The following is a 25,439-nucleotide window of genomic DNA, read 5'->3' as shown; positions in this document are numbered from 1 at the left end:
TTCCAGTCATCCGGGACCTCCCCCGATCGCCATGAGTTTTCAAAAATAATGGCTAATGGCTCTGCAATCTCATCTGCCAACTCCTTTAGCACCCTCGGATGCAGTACATCCAGCCCCATGGACTTGTGCACGTCCATATGTAGACTAAATAATGAAATTAATAAATTTTCAAGCCGAACGTGTATTAATTCTAATGAACAATGCCACATTATGCAGTATTCATTTTTGAAAGTTTATAATAAGCGATGCTTCCGGGGGAGGGGAGGAGAGGGGGTGAGGGGGCAGAAGGTGGAAGTTTCGCCTAGGGCACAAAATATCCTTGCACCGGCCCTGAGGCAATGAAAGATAAACCTGGACTCTGTAGTGTGTCCTGCCACCTGATCAACATGGAACATTGGTTCTCAGAGGAGAGCCCTTCACTTCTCAAGCCTGGAGGATACAGTTGTATTTTTAGACCCTGAGGAGGGAGGAGACCTAAAAGGATGAATGCAGTGATGAGACTCTTCAGGATCCTATGTAGTTAGCCTTCCCTGGCCTGGGTATGCAAAGAGATTGCTATCTGTTCTCCTTCCCTACACATACCCAAGCTCTGTGCTGCCTTTCCATTTCATCACCACCTCGTTGACTTTGCAGGGCTTTCACTGCGAGCTCCCTGCTTCTAACTACCTAAAAACCATTAAGGTGCTGTACAATAGCCAATCCTGAACACTGAAATAAAGAGAGAAGCCGCCCAAATATTCTGCCCACCTGAAGCAAAGACGACATAAGTGCTGTTTTCTGCCCCAGTTAGCAAATCTATGCAGTGAATGACCCGCTGGGCCAGAACAAACCAGTCAAAGGCTCATAACACAGCCTTACAAATAATAAACCTGGGGCAGGAGCTGGGCTTTCCCAGATTCTCTGCCATGGAGTGAGAGCTGCTGGACCCACTTGCTAGATACAGTTGTAAAACAAACCAGCAGCGTAACTTTGGAGACAAATTCTGAACAAACCCCAGGCTGCAGGTTGTTGGTGCTCTAATTGCAGCAAGTGCTGATGGTTAAAGCAGAAGGAGGAGAGAGGATATGAGAGTCACATGCGGTCTGTGGTTGTCTCCCTTCTGATTAGAGGTGAAGGCACAGGGACAGGCAGGCTGCTGGGGCTAGCAGAGAGCAGCATACATTAACACTGGCCGCAGCTGATACTGTAGGTAGGAGAATCTCACTGTTAGCTCCTTAATGGCTTTGCATAGCTGCACATGTGGATTTTCCCGAAGACTCCCTTGACCCTGCTGACTGGGGGCCTGTCAGGCTGTGCCACGTTGGCTTAAAAGTGCCTTTATAAAGAGGAGGAAGAAAAGGTTGATCTGTTCTTTGGACGGTGACACTTATGCTTTGCCATCTCTGTTGGGCTTGTTATGGCGGGTTTGAATGTTTCCATTGCCTTCTTTCTCTCAGTTGTGGCTATTTCTGAGGTGATGAGGCAGGTTTCCAAGAGACTTCTGCCTCTTGGAGTGTACCGTGGTCTTGTCAGAGAACTGGTCAGCTCATTACAGTTGTGTGCTTGCTCCCTTGAGCTGAGGATGCTGATGGAGATTGGTCCCTGGGGTGGTGGCTTTGGCCCAGATGTGATTCTGACCCTCCTCTTCATTATCTACTTGATTCATGGTGTGTCTTTTGATGGAGCTTCTGCTAACCCCACTGTCTCTCTCCAAGAATTCCTGGTCATGGATTCCTCCTTTGTGGCTACTGCTTTCAAACTTCTGGTCCAGTTTGTGGGAATGGAGGCAGCTGGGATTCTCACCACGCACTACTGGTCTTGGGAGCTGACTGACTTCCACCTCATCCAGAATCTAATGGCTCTGGATTGCAGTTCCTCTATCCATACCTCTTTGTACCATGGCATCTTTGTGGAAGGCGTCTGTTCTTTCTTTTTCCATTTGGTGGCTCTCAAGTTTCAGCATAGCCACCCTCTGTACAGAGCGCCTGTCCTGGCAGTGACTGTGACCACCCTGGCTTACACAGGTGAGGAGCTTTCTACGTTTCTTTTTCCCCATAATATCTGGGTGTAAATACAAGAAAGGAGCGTAGATGAAACTCAGGGTTGCCAGGGCTCAGCCCTGGCACGTCCCAGCACAAATTAAGCACTGCCTATACACCATACATCTCCAGGATTTGTAGTTCATTGACTTGCAGATGTTAAGGTCAGAAGGGCCCATTATGACCATCTAGCCAGACCCCCTGTGTAATACAAGCCAAAGAATTTCACTCAGGGATTCCTGTGCCTAATCCATGTAGAAAAATAACCAGATCTTGATTTTAAACATTCAAAGTCATGGATTATCCACTGCCTCTCTAGGCAAGTCAGTTCCAGTCATTTACCTACAGTGGGTTTTTTTAAAAACCCTGTACTTCTAGTCTGAATTTGTCTAGTTTCAGCTTCCCAGCATTGGCCCTTGTTACGCCTTTTTCTTATCGACTGAAAAGGTGTCTCCTGTCAGAAATCTTTCCCACATAGGTTCTTGTAGACTGTGATCAGGTCATCTCTTAACAATTTCGCTCACTCAACCCTGCTATGCTGCACATACTCAACATATGAACCTGCACATCACCACCCGCTCATCTGTGGCAGTGGGGTCTCCTCCAGATGCCATCTTTAGTTCTAGCTCCTTGACAAGACAGTAGCACTAGCACACCAGGAACACCATTCAGCAGTCATTTCACCTTCCACTACTAGGTGGTGATGTTTTACAGCCAGTTTAACCCTTTACTTCTCACTCATCACCTTTCCTTGCAGATGTCTTATGTGCTGTTTACCCTTGCAGTTAGGTAATGTATACTCTGCAGCATTAGCCACAGTGGACGTGAGGGTCAGGCTGTCCGGTGCTAGTAGGGTTCATGGTTGATCTGTGTCAGTATCAGAGGTTGGACATCATGCAGCTAGGAGGCTGGGGGAGGGACGAGTATCTATTTGATATGGAGGCATTGGGCTGAGTTAAGGTTGTTCAGGGTGACTTGACTCTGCTTTTTCAGAAAGTTCAAACACAAAGTTCTGGCAATAGAACTTATCTAATCCTGCCTGTTGCCCAACACCCATTTGTTCAAATACTTGTCAAACAAGTGAGACCCATTACACTATTTGTTTTCTTCTTTCACAGCTGGGCCTTTCACAGGGGCCTTTTTCAACCCCACCCTGGCCTCCATGGTTACTTTTCACTGCTCTGGGAACATCCTGCAAGAGTACGTCCAGGTTTACTGGCTGGGACCCCTCACAGGTGAGTTGTGTTCAGGGTACCGATAGGTGCAGAAACTATTGCGGACTGGCCATGCTGGGCCACAACCTAGAGAGTGGGGCAGAGTATGCGGCTGGGGTGAAGCCTCCCTAGCATGTCTGCCATGTTAGTGAATCTGCATGAAAGGGACAAGTATTCAGCATAGAAATCGGAAACTCCTGCTGGTATGTGGCAATTCCTTGTGCTCTTATTTATTATGGGGGGAGGCTAGTCTTGCCATTGGAACCAGATGCTCCTTGCCCTTCCCAACACCCTTCCTCCCCATCAGCCAGGCTGGAACTCTGCTACACCAAACTGAGCCACATTAAATGTCACTTGCCAAACACTGGCCTCGGGGGGGAGACGACGGGACACTTTGCAAAGCATGAGGCAGATGGGACTGAGAGGGGCGGGAGAGATGATGGGGTTAATGACATGGTGATGATCACACCTCATGGAGCTATGTTGTTGCAGGCTGTCTGCAGACTCAGGAAGACCATGCTGTGGCAGTTTCACTCAGTCTGTAATTTAAAGGTTATTCTCACAGCCATAAGCCCCAGATATGTAATTTCTGAAATGAAGCTTATATTCTGCAGCACCAGACGGCTGCTTCCAAAGAAAACTTATTCACTTCGGCCTTTCTTTTGTGATCTGGTCCAATCCCAGCCCCGCTTTTGCAGGTGGAACATTTCTCTGTTAAATCCGCTTGCTGTTCTGGCGCTTGACAGTGCCATGTGCTAGTAGCAGGGACTCCAGCGGCTTTTGGCCCGGTTGGGGCGGGCGCCATCTGACCGCAGGAGAGGAGAGGTTGGGTAGTGCATGTCAACGGATGGGTGGGGGAGATGGTAAATGACATGGCCTAATCCCCCTGTTTCTGCTTCCAGGGATGCTCGCAGCCCTGCTCTTGTACCAGGGGAACATCCCAAGGATCTTCCAGAAAAACCTGCTTTACAGCCCGAAGAGCAAATACCGGACCCCCAAGGGGAAGGCTGTGTCTGGGCTCAAACAGACAGGAGACAATGGGGAAGGGCAGCCACAGTTGCGAACTAAGCCCCGGAGCTGAGTGAAGGGTGTGAGAGGGTTCCCCAGCCACTGCCCATCTCTCCTTTCCATCGGGCCCCTCCCATGGCCAGACTGACAGGAGCTGGGACCGAAGACGCTTGGCCAGCTCTGTGATGTGTGAGCAAGCGTTCGCTGGGGGCACCATGGGCTTTTCGTGTCATTGTGTAAGTGTACCAGCTGCTTTGGCCACATGCAAGCAATCCCTCAGTGCTGGCCCATGGAGACCTGGCTGTGAAAGCCCCTAGAGAACGTCGCCAGCTAGCGCAGACCTGAGCAGCAGCAGAGTGGTGTGATTGCAGGCTCCAATACTGTGCCACAAGCATGACCTAAAGGGCACATGCCTTCCACCCAGCGCACACCCCTCCTTCCTGATCTTCCCCAGCCCATCTCCCCTGGGGGTGGGGCAGGAAATCACCACCACTGTTCTGCTCCCTCAGTACAGCCAGGCATCCACCCATCTTGCTCCCCACGGGAAGGGCTGGCGCTGTTGCAGGGTCTCAGGGCTGTGCTCACACGTGACTATCCACTCTCTGGCTTGGCACAAACCCTGTAATGTCACTGCCATTGAATGCAAATGTTACCTCCAGATAGTAGATGCCTAGTGGGGACTTGCTCCGTCTCTAGTGGTACATTAATTTCTTCCTCTGGAACATCCATACACTGTCCTTTTAAAAATAGAAAGGCAAAGCAGTAACTGATCAGTGAAACTTCCTGCACCTCTTCACTGCTGGCCCCTCTGGCCAAGAGAGGCTTGAGTGTCAGAAAGTTTGAGACCCTACCTTTTTCCTGCTTCACTCCAGCCTTGACGGTGAATCCGGTCACCAGGCTCAGCCCAGCCACGCAGGGTAAAAATCTGTCTGGGGATTGGTCCTGCTTTGAGCAGCAGATTGGACTAGATGACCTCCTGAGGTCCCTTCCAACCCTGATATTCTATGATATAAGCTGAGTGGGGAAAGCCAGCTGTAATTGCTGCCCCTAGATAACAGGTTGTACTCTAAGGGGGAAATTCACCTCAGAGGAGACTATTCTGGCACGATCTGAGCAGTGCTCAAAGGCCTCAGTCCTGCCAATGCTGAGCACTCTGGCTTTGATCCAGCCAAGCACTTACGTAGAGCTAAGTGAAAATCAGAATTTGTTGTATGAGAAATTCTGATATTTTCACATTTTCATCCCCAATTGGGACAAAAAGTCAATATCAAAATTCATCATGGAATGAAAAGTTCCCCAAAATTTCAATCTGAAAATGTCAAAATAAAATGTTTCAACATTATTGATTGAAATAAAATGTTTGTGACTGTCCTAAGCCAAAATGCTTCATTTGCATCAGTTCAATATTAAACTAAGTTTGCCATTGGTACTGTGGTGCCTCATGGGAGTTGTAGTTCAGGTGCCTCTTGCTGCTATTCACCAAGGCCAGGCTCCTGGGTCAGACTATATTTCTCATGATGCTCTACAGTCATGTAACGTCCATGTATCCCAGTCAGGGATGTGTGTGACGTTTCACTCCATATTCTTTATGAAAACATGCTGATATGAATATGACATAACTGAGATGTACTTTATGCAAGATGAGTCTTGTAAGGTATCATTGGAAAGGTTATGATTTACTGAATGTGATTATCCAATTTGGATGCCTGCATCATTTCTGTATCTGAAGTTAGGAATATTAACTATGTATCTGTATTTCAAATGTGTTACTTTAGGTATCACCCCAAACCAGTGCTTAGGTACAACAATGGAAAAGCCAGACAGGGCTAATGGGCCATTAGCAGAGACAATGGACTATGAAAGAGCTTAGTCTTCCTGTGGATGCTGGAGACAGCCTACAAGCAATGGCTGCCACAGCCATGCAGAGACATGGGTCCGAGTCACCTGGTACTGGATACCTCTCCTCCCCTTTTGGAATGCCAGTGGTTTTCCGCTAGAAGATAAAGGGTTCCCACCTTGCACAAGAGCTATGTAAGGCCTGGTCCCCACTAACCCCCCACTTCGGACTAAGGTACGCAAATTCAGCTACGTTAATAACGTAGCTGAATTCGAAGTACCTTAGTCCGAACTTACCGCGGGTCCAGACGTGGCAGGGAGGCTCCCCCGTCGATGCAGCGTACTCTTCTCGCTGAGCTGGAGTACCGGCGTCGACGGCGAGCACTTCTGGGATCGATTTATCGCGTCTAAACCAGACGTGATAAATCGATTCCAGAACATCGATTGCCTGCCGCCAGACCCTCCGGTAAGTGTAGACGTACCCTAAGGCAGGGGAGTGACAACATCATGGTTCTCTCCTCTGCCTCCCCACCCAAAGAGACACTGAAAAAACATGTGGAAACAAGAACTGAACTGGGGGCAGAAGGGTTGAACCCAAGCTGGAAGGGCATCTAGCTTGTGAGTAATAACTAAGGTTTCAAGCTGGAGACTAGTGCGTCTGCCTTTCAAGACTTTCTGTATTCTGCCTGCAGCAATATCTAGGGTGAGAACATAAGAATGGCCCTACTGGATCAGACCAAAAGTCCATCTAGACCATTATCCTGTCTTCTGACAGTGGCCAGTGCCAGGTGCCCCAGAGGAAATGAACAGAACAGGTAATCATCAAGTGATCCATCCCCTGTTGCTCTTTCCCAGCTTTTGGCAAACAGAAGCTAGGGACACCGTTCCTGTCCATCCTGGCTAATAGCCATTGATGGACCTATCCTCCATTTATCTAGTTCTTTTTTTGAACCCTATTATGGTCTTGGCCTTCACAATATCTATTGGCAAGGAGTTCCACAGGTTGACTGTGCATTGTGTGAAGAAATACTTCCTTTTATTTGTTTTAAACCTGCTATTATTTGTAACCAATTGTTTTTAGTGAAACTAGCTTAGTTTGTGTATTTGGTTTAATTTGTTTAGTAATCTGCTTTGTTCTGTTTGTTACCCCTTTTACCACTTAAAATCTGCCTTTTATAGTTAATAAAATTTGTTTAGTTTATTATTGAACCCAGTTTCTGTCATTTCTAACTGGGCGGGGGCGAGAAGTTGTGTATACCTTCCTCCACGTTGAGGGAGGAGGCGGATTTCATAATATATCTTTGAGTCTGCATTCGAAGGGAGGTGGACACCTGAGTGCTGGGGCAAGTCCCTTAAGCTGAGCCTTCCCAGAACTGATCTCAGTGTCTGTTTCATTCTGCAGTTGGGTGTGGCCCTGCCTGTGTGCGTGTGTTGGAGGAGGCTTAATAGCCTGACTCAGCAAGACATGTAAAAAGGGTGCCCAAACTGGCATAACAGGTGGGCTCAGTGGTATCTCAGCACACCAGGTGGCATCTGAAGGGGGGCAACCTGTCACAGGGGGATGGCCACAGTGCATCATGGGAGATCTAGTTCAGTCTAGAACTTCAGCCAATAAGAGGGAGTGGACGCATGAAGCACTCAAACTACAACTTCCATGAGGCAGTGTGGCACTATTGACAAATGCAGTTCAATGTTGAACTGACACAAAATGAAGTGGTTCAATTCAGCTAAATTGAACTTACCTAAAATGAAATATTTTGTGTAGATTTTGCCTATGGAAAATCAAAAGAATTCTGCCAAATCAAATGCGTTCTTGGAAAACTTGTTTATCAGTGACTGCATTTTCTGTTGGAAAATCATTGCTGGGAAACTCCCGATCAGCTCTGCCCTTTAGTATGCTCATAACTGAAAGCATATGCCTAGCCACACTGACCTCCATAGGCCTAGTCATCTGCTTAAAGTTCAGCTTGTGCTTTGATTGTCTTGCTGGAGCAAGGGCTGGAGAGCCCAGCACCTCGCAGCAGGGAGCCCGTACGATGGAGCACTCCTAGGAGTGATGCTGAATTAGGGCAAACTGCACAACAAGAGACCAGTTACCTTAGCACCAACTATCAAGACAGACAATATTGGGAGGGGGATCTGCAGGAGGAATAGGTTTCCTTGCAGTGAGATCCTGCAGTACGTGGATGGAATTTAACAAAGGGGAAACAAAACTATGGCTGTCTACCAAACGCCTATGGCAGAAGTGGTGGGTTTCAGCACATTTCCATGTGTAGTACGTTAAGGGAAGAAGAGGGGCCATTGTGCCCTCTATTACGTACTGCCGGGCGTGAGTTGTAGCTTGTATTCTATACTTGGCTTGTGCAAGATGGATGCTACAATTGGTTGCTGGCTTCTCAGAACCAACCCCCTTCCCTCGCTACCACCAGCCACATTTATGACTTGGGATGCCTAGCCAGAGCTGATCCTGCTCTGCAGTCAAGGGCTCTTTCCTTCTAGTTCCTCTGAGAGTGGGCAAGGCCTTGCTCCTATTTAGTGAGGACACTGAGTGGGGCAAAATGGCACCTGATTAAGAAGAGTCGTGTGAAACTTGGGCCACTCTTGTGAGTGCATGGAGTGCTTTTAAAAGTGAGGGAATTCATGGCGCTCAGGGGCAGTGTAGCCTGGATCCAGGCACATTTCCCCCTCTCCCCACACTGTAGTCCTGCCCTTTAGCACCCCTTTTGGCCCAGCCCTGGATTTCTCTTGAACAAACAGTAACTGTGACAAACTCAGCGATGTGCACTGATGTCAGTCCTTGTCGGTAATGATCCCCAACTAGGATCTATTTGTTAGTGCTGCACTCTTCCTGCTATCTGATAGGAAGCATGATCAGGGTACTAAATCTCTGGCCCAAACTATGTTCCAACCACAGAAACTGGTTATGTGCCCAGTGCAGTTGTATTTCTCACGTGCTTAAACAGTCAGACTTCAGTGGAGCTAGCAATGACCAGGAAACAATGCAACAAACGAAAGGCAGAGCACAATAGCGAACAGTCAGGTGCCAGCATATGTACAAATATGATTGGAATATGTGAGCTACAGAGTCACTTACAGGCAAGGGCAGCAGGGAACTGCTGTTCAGGTTTTTATACTTGTTAAAGTCAAGAGTCCTCTACTGGAGACAGGGCCCCCTTGGACACCCCTCCAAACCTCTGTACACTCTTTGGCAAATGAAAACTCGAAGTTCAGCTCCCCGGCCAAACTTTTCTGAACCTCATTGGTTTGGAAATCAAGCTGAAAAGCTTGAGAGTGGGTCTTCTTGGGAGATTCCAGTCCTTTCTGATTTTGTCTGAGCCACGAAAATAGTATACTTTGGGGGCAGTTGAGATGCTTCAGGCCAAGATGGGAAACCACAAAGTTCCAAGAAGTTTGTAATGAAAATAAATGGTTTGAGGTTTGGATCAATTTTTATTTTATCTTATCCCAATAGCTTTGCTCACGCTACTTTCTGTTATGGGCAGGGGAAAGGGTAGGAACAATGGAGGAAGTTAGTTGTTTTATTTCTCCTTTGTAAAGGAAAAGGGAGGTTATAGGAACACTCCACTCCAGTAGTGTTCTGGTGTGTACAGCAATAGAGACTGTTCACAATGCAGCTATTGAATAATTTATATTTTTACTTGCATATCCACGTAACTTAGCAGTCACATGACAGAGTCACTTGCCCTATGTCAATGCACTTGTACTAACTCTGCAGGTATTGATTTTAGAGGCTAACTCAAGAAGTTCAGATCCTCGGCCAACTTTTCTGAACCTTGTTGTTTTGGAAATCAAGCTGAACAGCTTGAGGCAGCCTCAAGTGTGAAGAGCGTGTTTGAGCTTTTTCAGAGCATGGTTCTCAGAGTGATGTGTCCAACTCTGCGGGGCTGTCAGGGAAACTGCTTCACAGGAAAACTAACATACTGCAAAAGAATTCAGCCAAGGATTTTAAAAACCAGCCAAACAAGAAGCTGCTGCTTTGACACTGATGCCCTGGTTTGCAATCTGGGAGATGTAGCTTACCGTGTCCGAAGCAGCCAACAGGCAGGAGATTTTGTTGGTGAATCATGTTTGTTTTTTAAAAAATTACCAGACCTCGATTACAGCTTTGAAAATATCTTGTCTGTTGGCTGCACTGAGCTGCATTGCCAACAGCTTCCTCAGAAGCTGCTTCTTGTTGGGTGGGAGTACCAGTAAAATGGCAGCTGTTATCGGAGAATGAAGACAGCCCCTTTGGGAGTGGTGGCTGGAGAAGCCGAAACAGCAGCTGCTGTCCATATGTTACTGTGATGATTTGTCTTTAATTATTCACACAGCAAATGTCTGACCTTAGGATCAAAACCAATCGTGGGCTTTTGAATCAGAACCAGTGTGGTGGATTCACACAGAGACTTGTGCCTCTTTCATGCCAAGCAACATGCCTGGTGCAGAATCACAAGCTGTGTTCAACAGGATCATTGCAAAAGCAGAGTACTGCAGTCCAAAGTCCACAGCAGTGTTGTCTCACTATTGCCTTGTGCTCCACTGTCAGGCTGTCTCTGTGACTGGGGTCCCAGTGTGGACCAGCTGAGGTTACCCAATTAGGGTGAACTGCAAAGAATGGGGCAGACAAACCTCAAAGCCGGTGGATAATTCAATACTTACATTTACCAAGCCAGCATAAAACAGCTTCTTTATTACCTCACTGGTTGCCCCAAAACAACCCAGTTCCCTTAAAGCAACCCAGCCTCAGGCCTCCATCCAGGTACCCAAGTCAAATATGATGATTTCTGAAAATCATATTTCATCATATAAAAAAAAGGTTCTACCAATACCAAAGGATCAGACACATTACCTCCCAGGTTATTGACTATTCCAGATCTTACCCAAATACACGCATACGGCTAATTCTTATTAACTAAATTAAAATTTATTTAAAAAGAGAATGGTTAAAAGATCAGTATACATACAGACATGAGTTCAATTCTTGAGGTTAAGATATATAGGAGAGATGGTGAGCTTTATAGTTGCAAAGAGTTTTAGAATTTAGTTCATAGGTTATAGTCCAATGTCCAATATCCTATTCAGGGTTGACCAGTCAACACTGGGATTCCAATCTTGTGGCTTAAGCTTGGTAACACAAACTTTGAAGGAATGTGTGATTTGGTTGCTCAGGAACAGTTCCTGACTATGTCTAGTGATGATGTAAAACCGTGTTTATGGGATAAAAAGGTAGAAACGGTTGATGAACTTGCAGCTTTTGCAGATAATTATGAACAATCCTAAGCACCTGTTAGGAATAAGTCCCAGGCAGAGAGGCTTAAGTTTGGTGGGAAGCCAGGTCACCTCTTTACTCCTGGGAAGAGGGAGGGTGGCCAGGAGGTGGGATACTCACCCTCCCAGATTTCTACCTCCCATACCCATCCCAAACCGCCCTAAAAACAGGAGACCTTAGAAGGTGCTTCCACTATAATTCTACACAACCCCTGAAGTATAACTGCCCCAGATCGAAGGAGAATAAGCTTCCGCTGTCCCATGTTGGCTCAGTTGTCCTCAGCCCTGAGGCAGTGGAGGGTACCCCCATAACTTATCACACCTGCTTGGTGGACACTGGGCCTGGTGAACCAGACAAGGAACACATTAAGGTTGTCAAAATTGATGGCACAGAGTGTCTGGGCTGGAGAGACATGGGGGCCCAGCTCTCTGTGGTTTGACCAAGTGTGGTTCCAGAGGTTAGTATTTTACTGGGTCACCTGGCCAGGATTAAGGGGGTGGGGCCGGAAAGGTTCCCAGTACCACTTGTGAAGGTTTGTGTGGAATTGAAAGGTTTGGAAGGCAATTGACTTGTGGGGATGCTAGAGGACATCCCAGTGGACATGTTGGGGGGGAACAATTTTTTCCACAAGGCCAGAACGGTTGGTGTGCTAACTTGCAGCATAGAGAAGTATTGTGTAGGGTCCTCGAAGGGGGGGTGGGTGGGATGAGTGTATTACCTGTCAGTGAGAAGACTGTTCCAGCTGATGGCTGCAAGCCTGTCACAGATATATCAGGAATAGATCCTGCTCTAGGGAGCATGGAGGTTTGTGTCTCGGAGGGAAGCCCAGAGAAGGGTGTTGGAACCTTAGAATCCACAGAGGAGATGGGTGAGGGTTCCATTGTCACTGCAGTGCAGGCTGACAGCGTGCTTCCAGGTGTGTGAGAGGTGGAGTCAGGCCTTTGCCCAACTGAAAGCAACAGGCCGCCAGGGCAAGGAGAGATGTTGCCAGTGTCTGAGGACCGTTTCCCCTGTATTAGCTGTCAGGAATTTGCAGTTAAGCAAAGACTGACCCCTCCCTGGAGAGCATAAGGAAATGTGTCCTAGAGGGAACTCCAGAAAAGGAGGGCGGGGGAGAAGTTTTCTGTAGAGTACGGGAAACTGTATAGAGAGGCTTCCGTGGGAAGGAACAGAGGCCCCAGGCAACCCTATAATCAGTTGGTTGTACCCAGCCAGCACTGGGAGGAATTAATGCTAGTAGCACACGATGGTCCCTTTGTAGGTCACTTGAGAGTACAGAGAACTTATGACAGGCTGAGAAGGAATTTCTACTGGCCAGGAATACAGAATGATGTGAGAGAGTATTGCAGGTCTTGTATGGTGTGTCAGGAGAGGAAAAATCCATAGGACCCCAGAGAGCTCCCCTGTGTCCCTTACCTGTCATACAGGGGGCATTCCTGAGGGTGGCAATAGACATTGTGGGTCTAATGCCATGCCCCACTTGGAGGGGGAACTGGTATATCTTAGTGGTGGTGGATTTTACCACTGAATTTTGGGGGAGGGATAGCTCAGTGGTTTGAGCATTAGCCTGCTAAACCCAGGGTTGTGAGTTCAATCCTTGAGGGGGCCATTTAGGGATTTGGGGCAAAAATCTGTTTGGGGATTGGTCCTGCTTTGAGCAGGGGGTTGGACTAGATGACCTCCTGAGGTCCCTTCTAATCCTGATATTCTATGAGATACCCTGAGGCAGCTGGTCTGTCCAATATAGAAGCTGGGACAATGGCAAGACCCCTGCTCACTATATTCAGCAGAGTGGGCTTCCCAAAGATTTTGTCTCATCAGGGAGCAACCTTTATGTCGCAGTTCAACGAGCTATGGAAGGTATGTGGCATGAAAAAAGTTAAGACTGCCCCCTATTGCCCCCAGGCCAATGGGTTGATGGAAAGGTTCAATGGGACCCTGAAATCCATGCTGGGAATGTATGCCGAGACAAGGGGCCAAATTTGGGATGAGTTATTGCCGTTCCTGCTGTATGCTTACAGAGAGTCCAGGGAATTTTCTCCATTTGACCTTCTATATAGGAGAAAAGTAAGGAGACCCCTCAATGTCATTACAGACACAAGGGAAGTGTGCAATGAGTTGAGGGAAGAACCAGTAACTGAGTATGTTCAAAGATTCAGGAGGGAATTAAAGGACATGATGGAAGTGGTCCAAAACAACCTCCAAGACAGGCCAAACAAAAGGCCTGGTATGATAAAAATACTTGTAAACGCACTTTTGACATAGGAGACTTGGTGATGGTACTCAACCCTGCAAAAAGATTCAAAATGCAAAACTCCTAGGAGGGGCCCTTCAAGGTGGTAGAAGTGGCACACGAGGACACGTATCAAGTTAAAAAGCCCCTCAGTGATACTGTTCCCCAACTAGTACATGTGAACCAGCTCAAAGCCTACCACAGTAGAGAGGCTGGAATAAACATGATCTTGAAGAGGAAACTGAGGCACACCCACTCACTGATTTGATTGATGGAATGCCAAGATGGGTCAAATCTGGAAACTATGGAAATCTGTAATGAATTAACACCAGTCAAAAAGGGGGAAGTGTTGTCATTTCTGCAAGGGTACAGCAAGGTATTTTCTAACAAGCCAGCGAGAACGCACTTTCTGTCCCATGAAATCCTCACAAAAGGGACACAACCCCCAAGCCACCGATAAGGTGAAAGAGCAAATTCATACAGAGATACAGAACATATTGGACCTGGGAGTAATTAAGGAATCTGACAGCTCGTGGGCATCCCCTGTGGTCTTGGTCCCCAAAAGGGATGGCGCTGTAAGATTTTGTGTGGACTATAGAAAGCTTAATGCTGTTACTGTAACAGATGCGTACCCCATGCCAAGAATTGATGACATGCTGGATGTGCTGAGCCAAGCCAAATACCTCAGTACTTTTGATTTAACTAGATGCTACTGGCAAATCCCTGTGGAAGAGGAGGCACAACAAAAATCTGCTTTTATCACTGATATAGGGCTCTATGAATTCACGGTGTTACCTTTTGGTTTGGTAAATGCTGGTGCAACCTTCCAGAGACTGGTCAACACAATGTTAAATGGTTTACAGAACTATGCAAGGGCATAAATAGATGACATTGCTGTATTCAGCAACACCTGGGATGACCACAAGGGTGTTGTGCTATCAGAACTCCAGAAAACTGGTCTAACCATAAAACCCTCTAAGTGCAATATAGGGGCGGCCAGGGTCCCTGTCATAAAAATAAAGGGAAGGGTAACAACCTTCCTGTATACAATACTATAAAATCCCTCCTGGCCAGAGGCATAAAATCCTTTTACCTGTAAAGGGTTAAGAAGCTCAGGTAACCTAGCTGGCACCTGACCAAAAGGACTAATAAGGGGACAAGATACTTTCAAATCGGGGGGGTGGGAGGGAGAGGCTTTGTTTTGTCTGTTCTTTGTCTGTCTGTCTATTCGTTCTGTGTGCTTGCCAGAGACAGATCAAGAAAGCAAGCAATCCAACTCCATTAGGATTAGTAAGTACTAGCAAGGGAAAGTTAGCTTACTTTTATTTTGACTTGTGATTTTCTCTGTGCTGAGAGGGAGGTGTTTTCCTGGTTTTCTTTTTGTAACTTTAAAGTTTTGCCCAGAGGGAAATCCTCTGTGTTTTGAATCTGACTGCCCTGTGAGATTTTCTTCCATTCTAATTTTACAGAGGTGCTTCTTTTAACTTTTTTCTTTCTAATAAAGTTCTGGTTTTTTTTAATCTGATTGGGTTTTTTTAGTAGTCTAAAAAAACCCAAGGTTGGTTTGTGCTCATCTTGTTTATTCTCAAGCCTCCCCAGGAAAGGAGGTGTAGGGTTGGGGGAATCTTAGGGGAAAGTAGGAACTTCAAGTGGTCCTTTCCCTGAGTTTTGTCTAATCACTTGGTGGTGGCAGCGTTACCTAATCCAAGGTACAAGGGAGAATTTGTGCCTTGGGGAGTTTTTAACCTAAGCTGGTAGAAATAAGCTTAGGGGGTCTTTCATGCGGGTCCCCACGTCTGTACCCTAGAATTCAGAGTGGGGAGGGAACCCTGACATCCCTTATCTAGGACACTGGGTTGGGAGGGGGTGAATATCCCCCGACTCTCTCAAGGTGGAGCCATTGTCAAGTGGCCTGTGTCCCAAACTAAAAGGCACGTCCAATCCTTCATAGGCTTGGCAAACTATTACAGGAGGTTTGTGTGTGTGGGTGTTCAGCGACATTGTATCCCCAATCACGGACTTGTGTAAAAAGCACCAACCTACTAAGGTTATTTGGTCAGAGGCTTGCCAGAAGGGTTTTGATAAGGTAAAGGTGCTCTGGTCTGCAGAGCCTGTGCTGACCATCCCTGACTTTGATAAGACTTTTGAATTGTGCCCTGATGCATCTGACACTGGGTTGGGTGCTGTACTGATGCAAAAAGGGGAGGACAACAAGAAGCACCCTATTGCCTTCCTAAGCAAAATGCTGTCCCCTACTGAACAGAATTACTCTGTCATAGAGAAGCAGTGCTATGCCATAGTGTGGGCTGTTAAACAAATGAGGCCTTACATCTTTAATAGGAGGTTCAAGATTCTAATGGACCATTCACTCTTAATATGGCTGAACAGAACCAAGGGCAAAAACTCCAAATTGCTATGCTGGAGCCTAGTCCTGCAGGAATTTGACGTGGAGATTGCGCACATTAAAGGGAAGGAGACTATGGTAGCAGATTCCCTGTCTAGAAAAGAGGAAGCTGGGCACACTGCCTCCGCATTGGTCTGTGACCAATCCTCTGGCAATAATCTAAGGGGACAGGTGTAACAAACTCCATATTCTTCATGGAAATATGGTTATAATATGAATATGGTACAACTAAGATATACTTTATGCAAAATGGCTCATGTAAGGTATCATTGGAAAGGTTATGATTTACTGAATGTGTTTATCCAATTTGTATGCATGTATCATTTTTGTATCTGCAGCTGGGAATATCGATCATGTCTCTATATTTCAAATATTTTATGGTGGATGAGGCCAAACAATGTTAGTGGCTTATTGAGGAAATGCACACAAGCATAAGGATTACCCCAAGAACTATGTGTAATAGAAACCTCTCAGAAATAGCACTATACAATGGGAACTGTTTGACCCAGGTCACAGCAAAAAAGCTTTCCAGCAAGTGGGGGGAAGATATAAAAGAGGGACAATGACAACATGAGTGGTCCTCACTCTCCCTACAACAACACACCTGAAAACACCTGAGGAACAAAGACTGAACTGTGAGAAGTGATGGTCCCAGGCTAAGATCTTTAGCCTGTGTAAGAAAACCTGGGAAAGTCAAGGCAACTTGTGCCTTAAGAATCTGCCAGCCTGTTTATCACACATGGTGAGAATTTTTTAATTTGTATCCTACCTATCTAGTGTGTTAAGCTCAGTCTGCAGTTTTTGTTTATTTACTAAAGTAATCTGCTTTGTTCTGTTTGCTATCCCTTTAACCACAAAAATTCACCTTTTGTAGTTAATAAGCTTATTTCTTATTTATAATAAAACCTAGTTTATGTAATTTCTAACTGGGGGGGGGGCAGCAAGAAGTCGTGCACATCTCTCTTCACATTGAGGAAGAGGGTGGATTTTTATGAGCTTGCGCTGTGCAGATTTTTCTATACAGTGCAAGACAGTATTATTTTGGGGTTATCTCCCAAAAGGGGTGTGCACGTGAGTGCTGGGGGAGTCCTCTCATACAGAGCTGACTTCAGTTTGTGACTGCAGTGGGGTGTCTCCCTACCTGCAGAAGGCCAGAGAGCCTAATTTAGCAAAGCCAGGAGAGGGAACCCTGGCTGGTTGAGCAAGAGAGGCTCAGTGAAATCTCAGTACATCAGATGGCACCCCAGAAGGGGGTCCAACCAGTCACAGTGTCCACCAGTTGTCTCGTCTGATGCTTTTTTGTTCAGTGTTTGTACAGCACCCAGCACAGTGGTGGCCCTGGTCCCTGGCTGGAGTTCCTAGGAGCTACGACAATACAAATAATTAATACACAGAGTGTGCTCCAGAGCCAAAGATCTGTTACCTTGCTCTCTCCTGAGGCCTTGCTGCCCCGTGTGACCCCAAACTCCACAGAATATAACGTCTGCTCCAGATCTACACTTTTTTTACCTACTAGAATTTAAACAGTTGAACTGAAATGGCTCTGAGGCTGCAAAGCAGCTGCATCCGGGCTGGCAACCTGTCAGCTTCACCTCAGCTTGATGTAGATGGGTCTGGCTTTACCTTCTCCCCTGCCTTACCAGCAATACAGATATGGATGGAGATAGAGACCCTCTCTGGTGTGGCTCCATGAGGTTCTGCTGGCTGAATTGCATTATGTTCTGCCCACCAACGGGGGTTTCAGGGGGAGACCGGGAGCAGGGGCAAATGTTTGGGGCAGGCCGTTGTGCTTTTACTTTCTCAGCCCATCGTCCTGTTGTGTATCGTGGGTGGATGAGCTGGTTTGTAGATCCACTGGGCCTTCTCAGGGAACTGTCTCCTGTACAGGGATCTGCTGTACTGCAGCTCAGGTGTCACCATGCGCCGACACAGCTGCCCCATCACCTCGTCCAGCCCTGGCTTCAGATTATAGCCTAGAATTGTGGCCTTGCCATACTGCAGCGGTGCCAGTGACTTGTCCCTGAGCTTGTGGGGGCCTACACTGCCCCCCCCTTGAAGGCAGGTCTTGGCCAATTGCTCCCGCCTTTCCCGCAGAACCCTCACTTCCTGCTGCATGCGCTCCCTGCCCATGCTCCAGTCAATCCTCTGCCAGAAGGTCCTGTTGAAGTGTCTGTAGATTGCCCAGTCAAGCCTGTTCCAGCTCTTTATCTTCTCTGCCGTGCTCTCTGAAAGGGGTGACCTGGTGCTTCCCTCCCTGCTGTTGAGTGGGAAGGACACAATGCTGTCCAGGTCCCAGCACAGTGCTTCCTTCAGCAGCACCATGGACTCGTCGAAGTACTCGGAGAGGAGGAGAAGGTCGAAGGCCTCCTCGATGTACCGCAGCATCAGCTGCATGTGCTTGGCAGAGAAATTGCCATTGTGGTTGAAGCCGAAGTCGAAAGCCATGAGGTTCTTGGCATAGTGGCTGTCGGGGGCCGAGGCGTTATAAAACCTGGCTGGCTGGTTGAGAAACTCCTCCAGGCTCTGGGCATGGGAGAAGGGGGAGCTGCCTTTGTAGTAGGTGAACGAAGACTCCATGAGGTGGATGGGGTTCCGCAGGATGGAGAAGTAGAAGGTGGAGCTTGGCATCACTCTCTGCACCTGGAGGGGTGAGGGGAAAGGGGTGAAGAGAGTGAAGGAAGCCTTCTCTGCCAGTCTAATATATCCAGGTGTCCTTTCCACAGGAGTCGGGTTAACACGTCAGTTGAATTCACTGGGGAGTTAGAGAGTGTGGGCAGAGTAGCAAGTCCTACCCACCAGCTGCTTTGGAAGGGGCTTTACGGGCTGTGGGATGGGTGTTTAATAGGGATATGCCCAGATGCCCAGGATCAGTGTAGTGCTTGTGAAAGGGGTGAAAGGGGCCCCAGGGCCAGCGCTGGAGCCTGGAGTTCTGTATTTAGCCACAGAGCAGGTACAAAATGGGCAGCAGCAATGGAAGCTCCCCCCCCGCTCTCCCAGCGTGCCTTGATCTGGAGTGGAAGGGTCACCTCTAGGGGGCAAAGGGTGGTTTGCTTTCCATGCCCACTTAGCTCCGGTTCCAGCTGTGCTGGTGGATTGGACACTCTTCTCCAAATGGCATCCATAAATCCCAACCACTACCTGACTTAGCCACTGACCCACGGGACATGCCAGGCGCCAAGTCTGTCCATCACCTGAGCCTATCATCCCCCAGTAGCAACACGATGGTGTTGTCAGGCTTGTTGACACTGGCTCAACACCTAGGATGCAGTGTCTCCAGCTTCTGGGTTAGATCTGGTGCGAGACATTGCTGATGCTGGATAGCAGTGGGCAATGAAATATCACTGTAGCTTCCCTTTTGAGAAGTCCTGCTCATTGGCCCAGAGGGGTGTCCTGGCCATTTCCCAGCTATCCTGCTGCTCTTCCTCCCACCCATTGCCCTTCTGATGCCTTGAAGCTCCGTCCCTTACCTGTACCTGCTGGAACCTCATGTGGTGGCACATGATGTTAAACTCTGAAGCATTGCCTACGGTGAATCCCTCCACAGACTCAGCCAGGAAGTAGTGTGGGTAGCCCAGCTGGCTGGCACCATTGATGGGAAGGGCGAAGGTGAGGTTGTGCGTCTCACCAAAGCGGAACAGGATGTTCATGACGGTGCTGCTGGCGCTCTTGTGCACCTTCAGGAACACCACGTGGGTCTTGGGCTTGCAGGCTGCTGTGTGAGAAGAGTTGTATATAGCTGGCAGACTGTGGGCAAGTGCATCTCCTCCTGCTCCTCCAGCCCTGGGAACTGTGGTTTTGCTCTGAAGCGACTCTCTGTTCGTGCTCCATGATGCCGCCTCATTTCGCTTCTCTGCCTTTGTGACCCAATCTGGTGCTGGGGCAGCTGTTGTAGCAGGTGTGGAAGAGCTGCCCCTCCTGTGGCTGGGGGAGCCCGTGGCTTCTGCCTGGCTCTGGAATGACCCTGCAACCTTCCCAAATGGTGACCTTGAAGTTTGCTCCTTGGCAATGATCTCTGCTGTAGATTCCGGCTTCTTGCTGAAGGGATCTGCTGCCTTAGTCATGGGCTTCCTGCTTGGAGGTGGGGTCACAGTTCTATCCATATGATCCCTTTTGAGTGCCCTTTCAGAGACCTGGGGCTGGGATTTCAGTCTCTTGGTTGTGTGAAGGATCCACATATCCTCGCTGTCTTCTCCATGACTCTTCTTCCAGACCCCGTCTTGGCTGTCCAAGGTGCTGGCCTGGGTCTGGCTGAACATCTGGCCCAGTTCTGTGACGTGCAGAATGTTTTCAGCAGACCTGGCCTTGGCCATGACTTTTTTCTGCCTGTTTTGTGCGATGCCACTTTCCAAAGGTTCAGGAAATCGGTGGCCAGAGTTTGTCCCCTTCTCCTGCTGGAACAAGTTCTCATGGCCAGTGGTTTGCTGGAGGGCAAGTTGCTTGAGTTTCTGGTCACACCTGCAGTTGCTGTAAGAGGGAGAATGTTAGACCACCTTAGAACATCGTGGGTGATCTTAAGAACATAAGAAATGCCATACTGGGTCAGGACTAAAGATTCATCGAGCCCAGTATCTTGTCTTCCGACAGTGGCCAATGCCAGGTGCCTCAGTGGGAATGAACAGAACAGGTAATCATCAAGTGATCCATTCCCTGTTGCCCATTCCCAGCCTCTGGCAAACAGAGGCTAGGGACATCATCCCTGCCCGTCTTGGCTAATAGCCATTGATGGACCTTATCCTCCATGAGTTTATCTAGTTCTTTTTTTAACCCTATTACAGTCTTGGTCTTCACAACATCATCTGGCAAGGAGTTCCACAGGTTGACTTCCCACCAGTGGATCTTCCCATTAGTCCTCACCAGACCCCTATCTCTCTTAGTCCGGCTGAAGCCCATCTCTGATGGGAAACCCACATGCACATCACCTTCCCCGCCTTCAGCTGTTGACATGTCCTATGCATGCTGACAAGCTCCCATCTACCTAACTGTCCCTCAACACACAGCTTGCCAATCTGACTTCAGCTGCCAAACCCTCCAACAGCCCCCCTAATCCAGTCCAGCCTCCCCAGATTCCCTAACCTTCCAAGTCTCCAGGTGACCTCAACCTGGATATTAGGTAGAGTGCTAAGGATTGCCAAGGGCTTGAGTGGCTCCTTGGTCTCTCCCATTCTCTGCCTGTGGCACGTATGTTTGTCTCCTGAGGATGCAAATGATTTAGTCCAACCCAAGTGATTGCACTCAGCACAGGGGTAACTGGGTGAAATGTAACAGCCTATGTTATAAAGGTCACACTATGATCAAAGGGTCCTTTTTGGCCTTGAAATCTATGACAACTATGAAATAAGTGTGCAGATCTATTACTATCATGCAAGATCTGCCTTCTAGGCTCAGTCTGAAGATCCAGGTGTTATGGTGCCTGGCTCCTGTCCTAGCCTGGTGATGAGTAGGGAATTGCTAGTTGGCTGTGGTATGAAGAATCTTGCTGTTCCTAGAAACTGATTGTGACTTGCTAGAGTTGGGCACTGTGGATATGATGATACTGGTAAGCTGCAACTGGCTGTCTCTAGGATGCTGGGGGGTGAATCCAAATGTACAAGCTGACAGCAGAGCTGGGTGAATAAATCATTCAATTAATTTTCTTTTGTTTGGAAATTGCCTCCATAAATCATGATTTCCCCAAATGTATGTGAAATTCTCAGTCTGTAGCTTGTTTACAGGTGGTTTGTTGCAAGTGTCTGATATTTGAGATTCAAGTAGTTTCCACAGGACACATAGCTAAAATCGCATATTTCTGTTCCCTGGTTGGATAGAGGCCTCATAAGATCAGGTTTCCAGCAATGCTTGGGATCGCAAAAAAAGATTCACTTTCTGCAAATGCTCTGCAATATTTGGTTAAGAGTCACGATTTTGCCAAACATTCCTGAGTCATTCTTGAGCTATTCTTGGAAAGGGACACAAAGGGCACAGACACACCTGAAGTAAATCTGGTTGAAAATTGGAACAAACCAGAACAGAAAACATATTTTGGTTTTGGTGTGTGGGGGTTGGCAGCATTTGGCCAACTCCAGTTCTCAGTCTGACTCTTGGGAGTTCTAAGGTGAAATATTCTCCATCCTATGTGGAACTTACCGGGTAGGTTGCAGATTCCCCACAATTTGAAGAGTAACACACAGGATGGTGACGAGGGTGAGGGAAATCCAGAGTCGTCCTAGGTGACTGTTGTGTGTCAGTTTCAATTTCCTGAAGGGAAACACATGCACCAGGTTTAATATAGTCATTCTATCTTGGTAGTGTTTTATAATACATGCCCAGCTGTAAAAATGACAGCGCAAGGTGCAAGGCAGTGGGGAATAAGGACCAAAGAGATACCTTTGTGTTCCTCTTTTTTAAACAGAAGGTCACACTTTTTACAAGGGTCCCTGTGGTATAATGGAAGGGGCAGAGAGTCAGCCATGGCCAATAAATCTTGTAGCTTGTAGCAGCCCAGTGGGAACTTCCAGCTGTAGGACATTTTTAGCTAATTGAAAAGTAAACACTGATAAAAGCTAGAAATCCTATTTGCCAGGCTCTTCCATTTGCCCCTAACCATGAGATTTTGCTCTGGAAAGTGACTTCATGAAATCACCTTCTCACTCAGTCGTGTTCCCTGTGTGTATTCAAAGTAGAGCCACTGATTTTAGCAACAGAAACAGGCTTTCCCTACTTTTAATTCTTGCTAGTGGCCCAGAGCAAACACAGCTAAGAAACAAGTTTCTGTGCCACAAGTTATACCACATTCATTAAAATGCTGGAATTAATCCGCTGTTGCATGTCTACACTGTGCTCCTTGTGGCACTGGAGCACATCCACATTAGCAGCTCTCGCAATGGCAAAGACTGCAGTGCATTGTGGTAGCTATCCCACTGTACAACTGGCCACAGAATAAGTCCTTTATGCCAGGACTCTTCATCAATATCCAATTTTATGGATCATTAGAAAATATGTATGTTACACCATATTGATACACCATTTTGTGCACCACTTTCACCTATGCAAGCCAATCAGTTCTGAAATGCTATGCAAGATATGCAGGTTTCCATATCAGTTTATGTATATGGGGTATGATTTCTGAAAAGCACCTACATGACTGAGGTGCACAAGTCCCACTGACTTTTGAAAATCCGACCCATTCTACTTGGACATCCTCCACATCATGCTCTTCCTTGCCACTGTTGCCAGAAATGACAGATTACCATAGTGACTAGAGATGCAGTACCCCTGGGCCGGCACAGATAACAATTGAGGAGGATATTTTCAAAGAAATTAAGGTGAGTTAGGCAGCCAGCTCCCATTGACTCCCCTTTGTGCCTTTTTGAAAATCTCCCTTTTGTAAATAAATAGGGAATAAATTCATGTTCTGCTATGTGCATGGTGTATGAAATACATTGCATTCTTGTCCAAACAATGTACACACTATGCCTATTCTGTGTACAGTCTCCAGGGCTGTCAGTCTGGTATTGTTTTAGAAGCATTGAGCATGCTGGGCCAGGTGCTTGGATGGTGTAAATCAGTGTAGGTCCTTTGAAATCAATGGAGCTATGCCCATGTACACCAGCTGAGGATCTGACCTACAGTATTTACCTCTATAAGATTCAGTCCTCCAAGGTACTGATCACTTTGACCTACTCAGGCAAAGCATTTCAAAGTGCTTAACTTTAAGCATGTGAGTAGTCCCATTGACTTCAGTAAGGCAACTCACATCCTTTGCTGGAATGGGTCTCAGTGATCAGCACCTGGCAGGATAGAGTCCATATGTATTGTGCGAATAACACATTATTTTTGTTTAGCTTTTCAAAGTATTTCTGGCAATGTGTAATGTTCATAAATGAGATCAATACAGATTTGAAACCTTTTGACAGTACACCTCCAATGCAATTGTGAGTAGTGGGGACTTTCTAACACTTGAACATCCTCCTTACCGGTGGCCATGCTAAATATGTGCCGCTACCATATATTTGTGATGCTAGCAATTATTACAAATAGGCTATCTCTATAATAAAGTATATTTCCTGGGTAGCATATTGTAGCCAATTTTATTCAAGGACATTCTGGCCCTCTGTTTAGAGTTTGATTAAAAAGGGAAACGTACCCAGCCAACTGGTAGCCATCCAAACTGCCCTCCTCCCCTTCCCCCACATTTTGAAGGTACATTTTTAATACACACTCATCTAATGAAATTCATTGAAAACCTCATGCTAAAGCACTGGGAAGTCATTGTTACTTTCACCACTGTACTTCAAGTTTGCCAAAATAGTTGAGCTCATCTCTATCTTCAAAGTGAGTCGTGTTTCATATTTTCACTTTATATCTGTAGGATGCGACCAGACAACCCAGAGGAAATATCATTTTATCCTAGTTGTGACACAGATCTGCCGATTCTTCTGTCATAGAACCATTCTGTCAGATCTAGGGGATTTGAGGAAATATGTTAATTTCAGATGTTACCCAGTGCCTTCTGAACAGAGAAGCTCAGGGATAACAAAAAGTCTGAATTCAGCCTGCCCTAGTCCTTGTAAAGAGAACCACCCTTCAGAAGTTCTCAAACCGGGGAGCAGGGGGGTACAGAATATATTCTACAGGGGGGAGGGAGGGTGAGAAGCAAGGGGTGGGTGGGCTAGGGAGTGGAGAGGAGCTAATGGGCAGGGTCATGTCTGCTGTACTGCCCAGGTAGGCTGGAGACTGTGGGAATCAGCTGACAGTATCTCCAGCCCAGGTGACGTGACAGCCAGTGGTGGATTTAGAGTTAGTGGGGCCCCCTGGCCCTATGCTCAGCTTCATTTTTGGGGTCCCTCCTTGGGACCCAGCCAAGAAAAAGAACATTCTGTCTTATCTCCACCCACCCCCGTTTTTTTCATTCTTTTTTTCTTCATCCTCCTCCTATAAGTAATAGCAAGTAAATGAAAATAAAGTGAGGTACCTTGATTGTTCTTGTAGTCTAACTTATTTTTCCACAGACCACTTGAAAATTGCGGAGGGTCTCGACGGACCACTTAATGATCTTTCCAAATATTGTAAAAAAACGTTGGGGTGTAGGGTCTGGCCAGGAGCTAGGGTGAGGGAGGGGGCTCAGGGTTGGGGCAGGAGGTTGGGGTGTGGAGCATTTACCTGGGGCATCTCCTGTTTGGTGCAAGGGGTTCAGGTGGGAATGTGGGGGGTGCAGGAGCTCACGTTTGGTGCTCAGGATGGGGGTGGGGATGTGGGGGGGTTCAGGAGTCAGGGCATGGGGTGTGGGGGGGGCTGGGTATGTGTGGGGGATGCAGGAGTCAGGGCAGGGGGCTCAGGGTGTGTGAGGGAGGTGCAGGGGGCTGGGGAGGTGTGTGGGGGTGCAGGAATCAGGGCAGGGGGCTGTGTGTGTGTGAGGGGTGCAAGGGGATGTGTGTGTGGGGGGGTGCAGTAGTCAGGGCAGGGGACTGGGGAGCTG

General features: G+C 47.4%; 2 protein-coding genes across 2 annotated transcripts in view; one reads left to right on the top strand and one right to left on the bottom strand.

The window, feature by feature from the left end:
• The first annotated feature begins 1,396 nt into the window (after nt 1-1,396).
• On the top strand, nt 1,397-4,313 carry LOC112114999 (aquaporin-12B-like). The gene is made up of 4 exons (XM_024211943.1): nt 1,397-1,519; nt 1,556-2,003; nt 3,137-3,253; nt 4,135-4,313. Exons 1-4 carry the CDS (start codon nt 1,397-1,399, stop codon nt 4,311-4,313), a joined length of 867 nt encoding a protein of 288 aa, XP_024067711.1.
• Nucleotides 4,314-9,786: 5,473 nt separating this feature from the next.
• The window catches only part of LOC113408133 (galactose-3-O-sulfotransferase 2-like), a 19,809-nt gene continuing 4,156 nt past the window's right edge, over nt 9,787-25,439 (bottom strand). The window contains exons 2-4 of the mRNA XM_026660810.1: nt 19,453-20,449; nt 17,846-18,625; nt 9,787-9,828 (exon numbers count right to left, since the gene is read on the bottom strand). Coding sequence (XP_026516595.1) covers nt 9,787-9,828; nt 17,846-18,625; nt 19,453-20,449 — 1,819 coding nt within the window. The remainder of the gene's footprint in view (nt 9,829-17,845; nt 18,626-19,452; nt 20,450-25,439) is intronic.

This window comes from Terrapene carolina, unplaced genomic scaffold (genome assembly GCF_002925995.2).
Source record: "Terrapene carolina triunguis isolate 2854851 unplaced genomic scaffold, T_m_triunguis-2.0 Scaffold837, whole genome shotgun sequence".
In the NCBI taxonomy this organism is placed as follows: Eukaryota; Metazoa; Chordata; order Testudines; family Emydidae; genus Terrapene; species Terrapene triunguis.
This window is presented reverse-complemented; position numbering and strand designations above follow the sequence as displayed.

Bases quoted from the DNA above. Each gene is read 5' to 3' on its own strand.
- LOC112114999 (XM_024211943.1), top strand. From the start codon at position 1,397: ATGGCGGGTTTGAATGTTTCCATTGCCTTCTTTCTCTCAGTTGTGGCT. The intron at 1,520-1,555 runs GTCAGCTCATTA...TGCTCCCTTGAG, and splicing joins GTGGTCTTGTCAGAGAACTG to CTGAGGATGCTGATGGAGAT. The intron at 3,254-4,134 runs GTGAGTTGTGTT...TTCTGCTTCCAG, and splicing joins CTGGCTGGGACCCCTCACAG to GGATGCTCGCAGCCCTGCTC.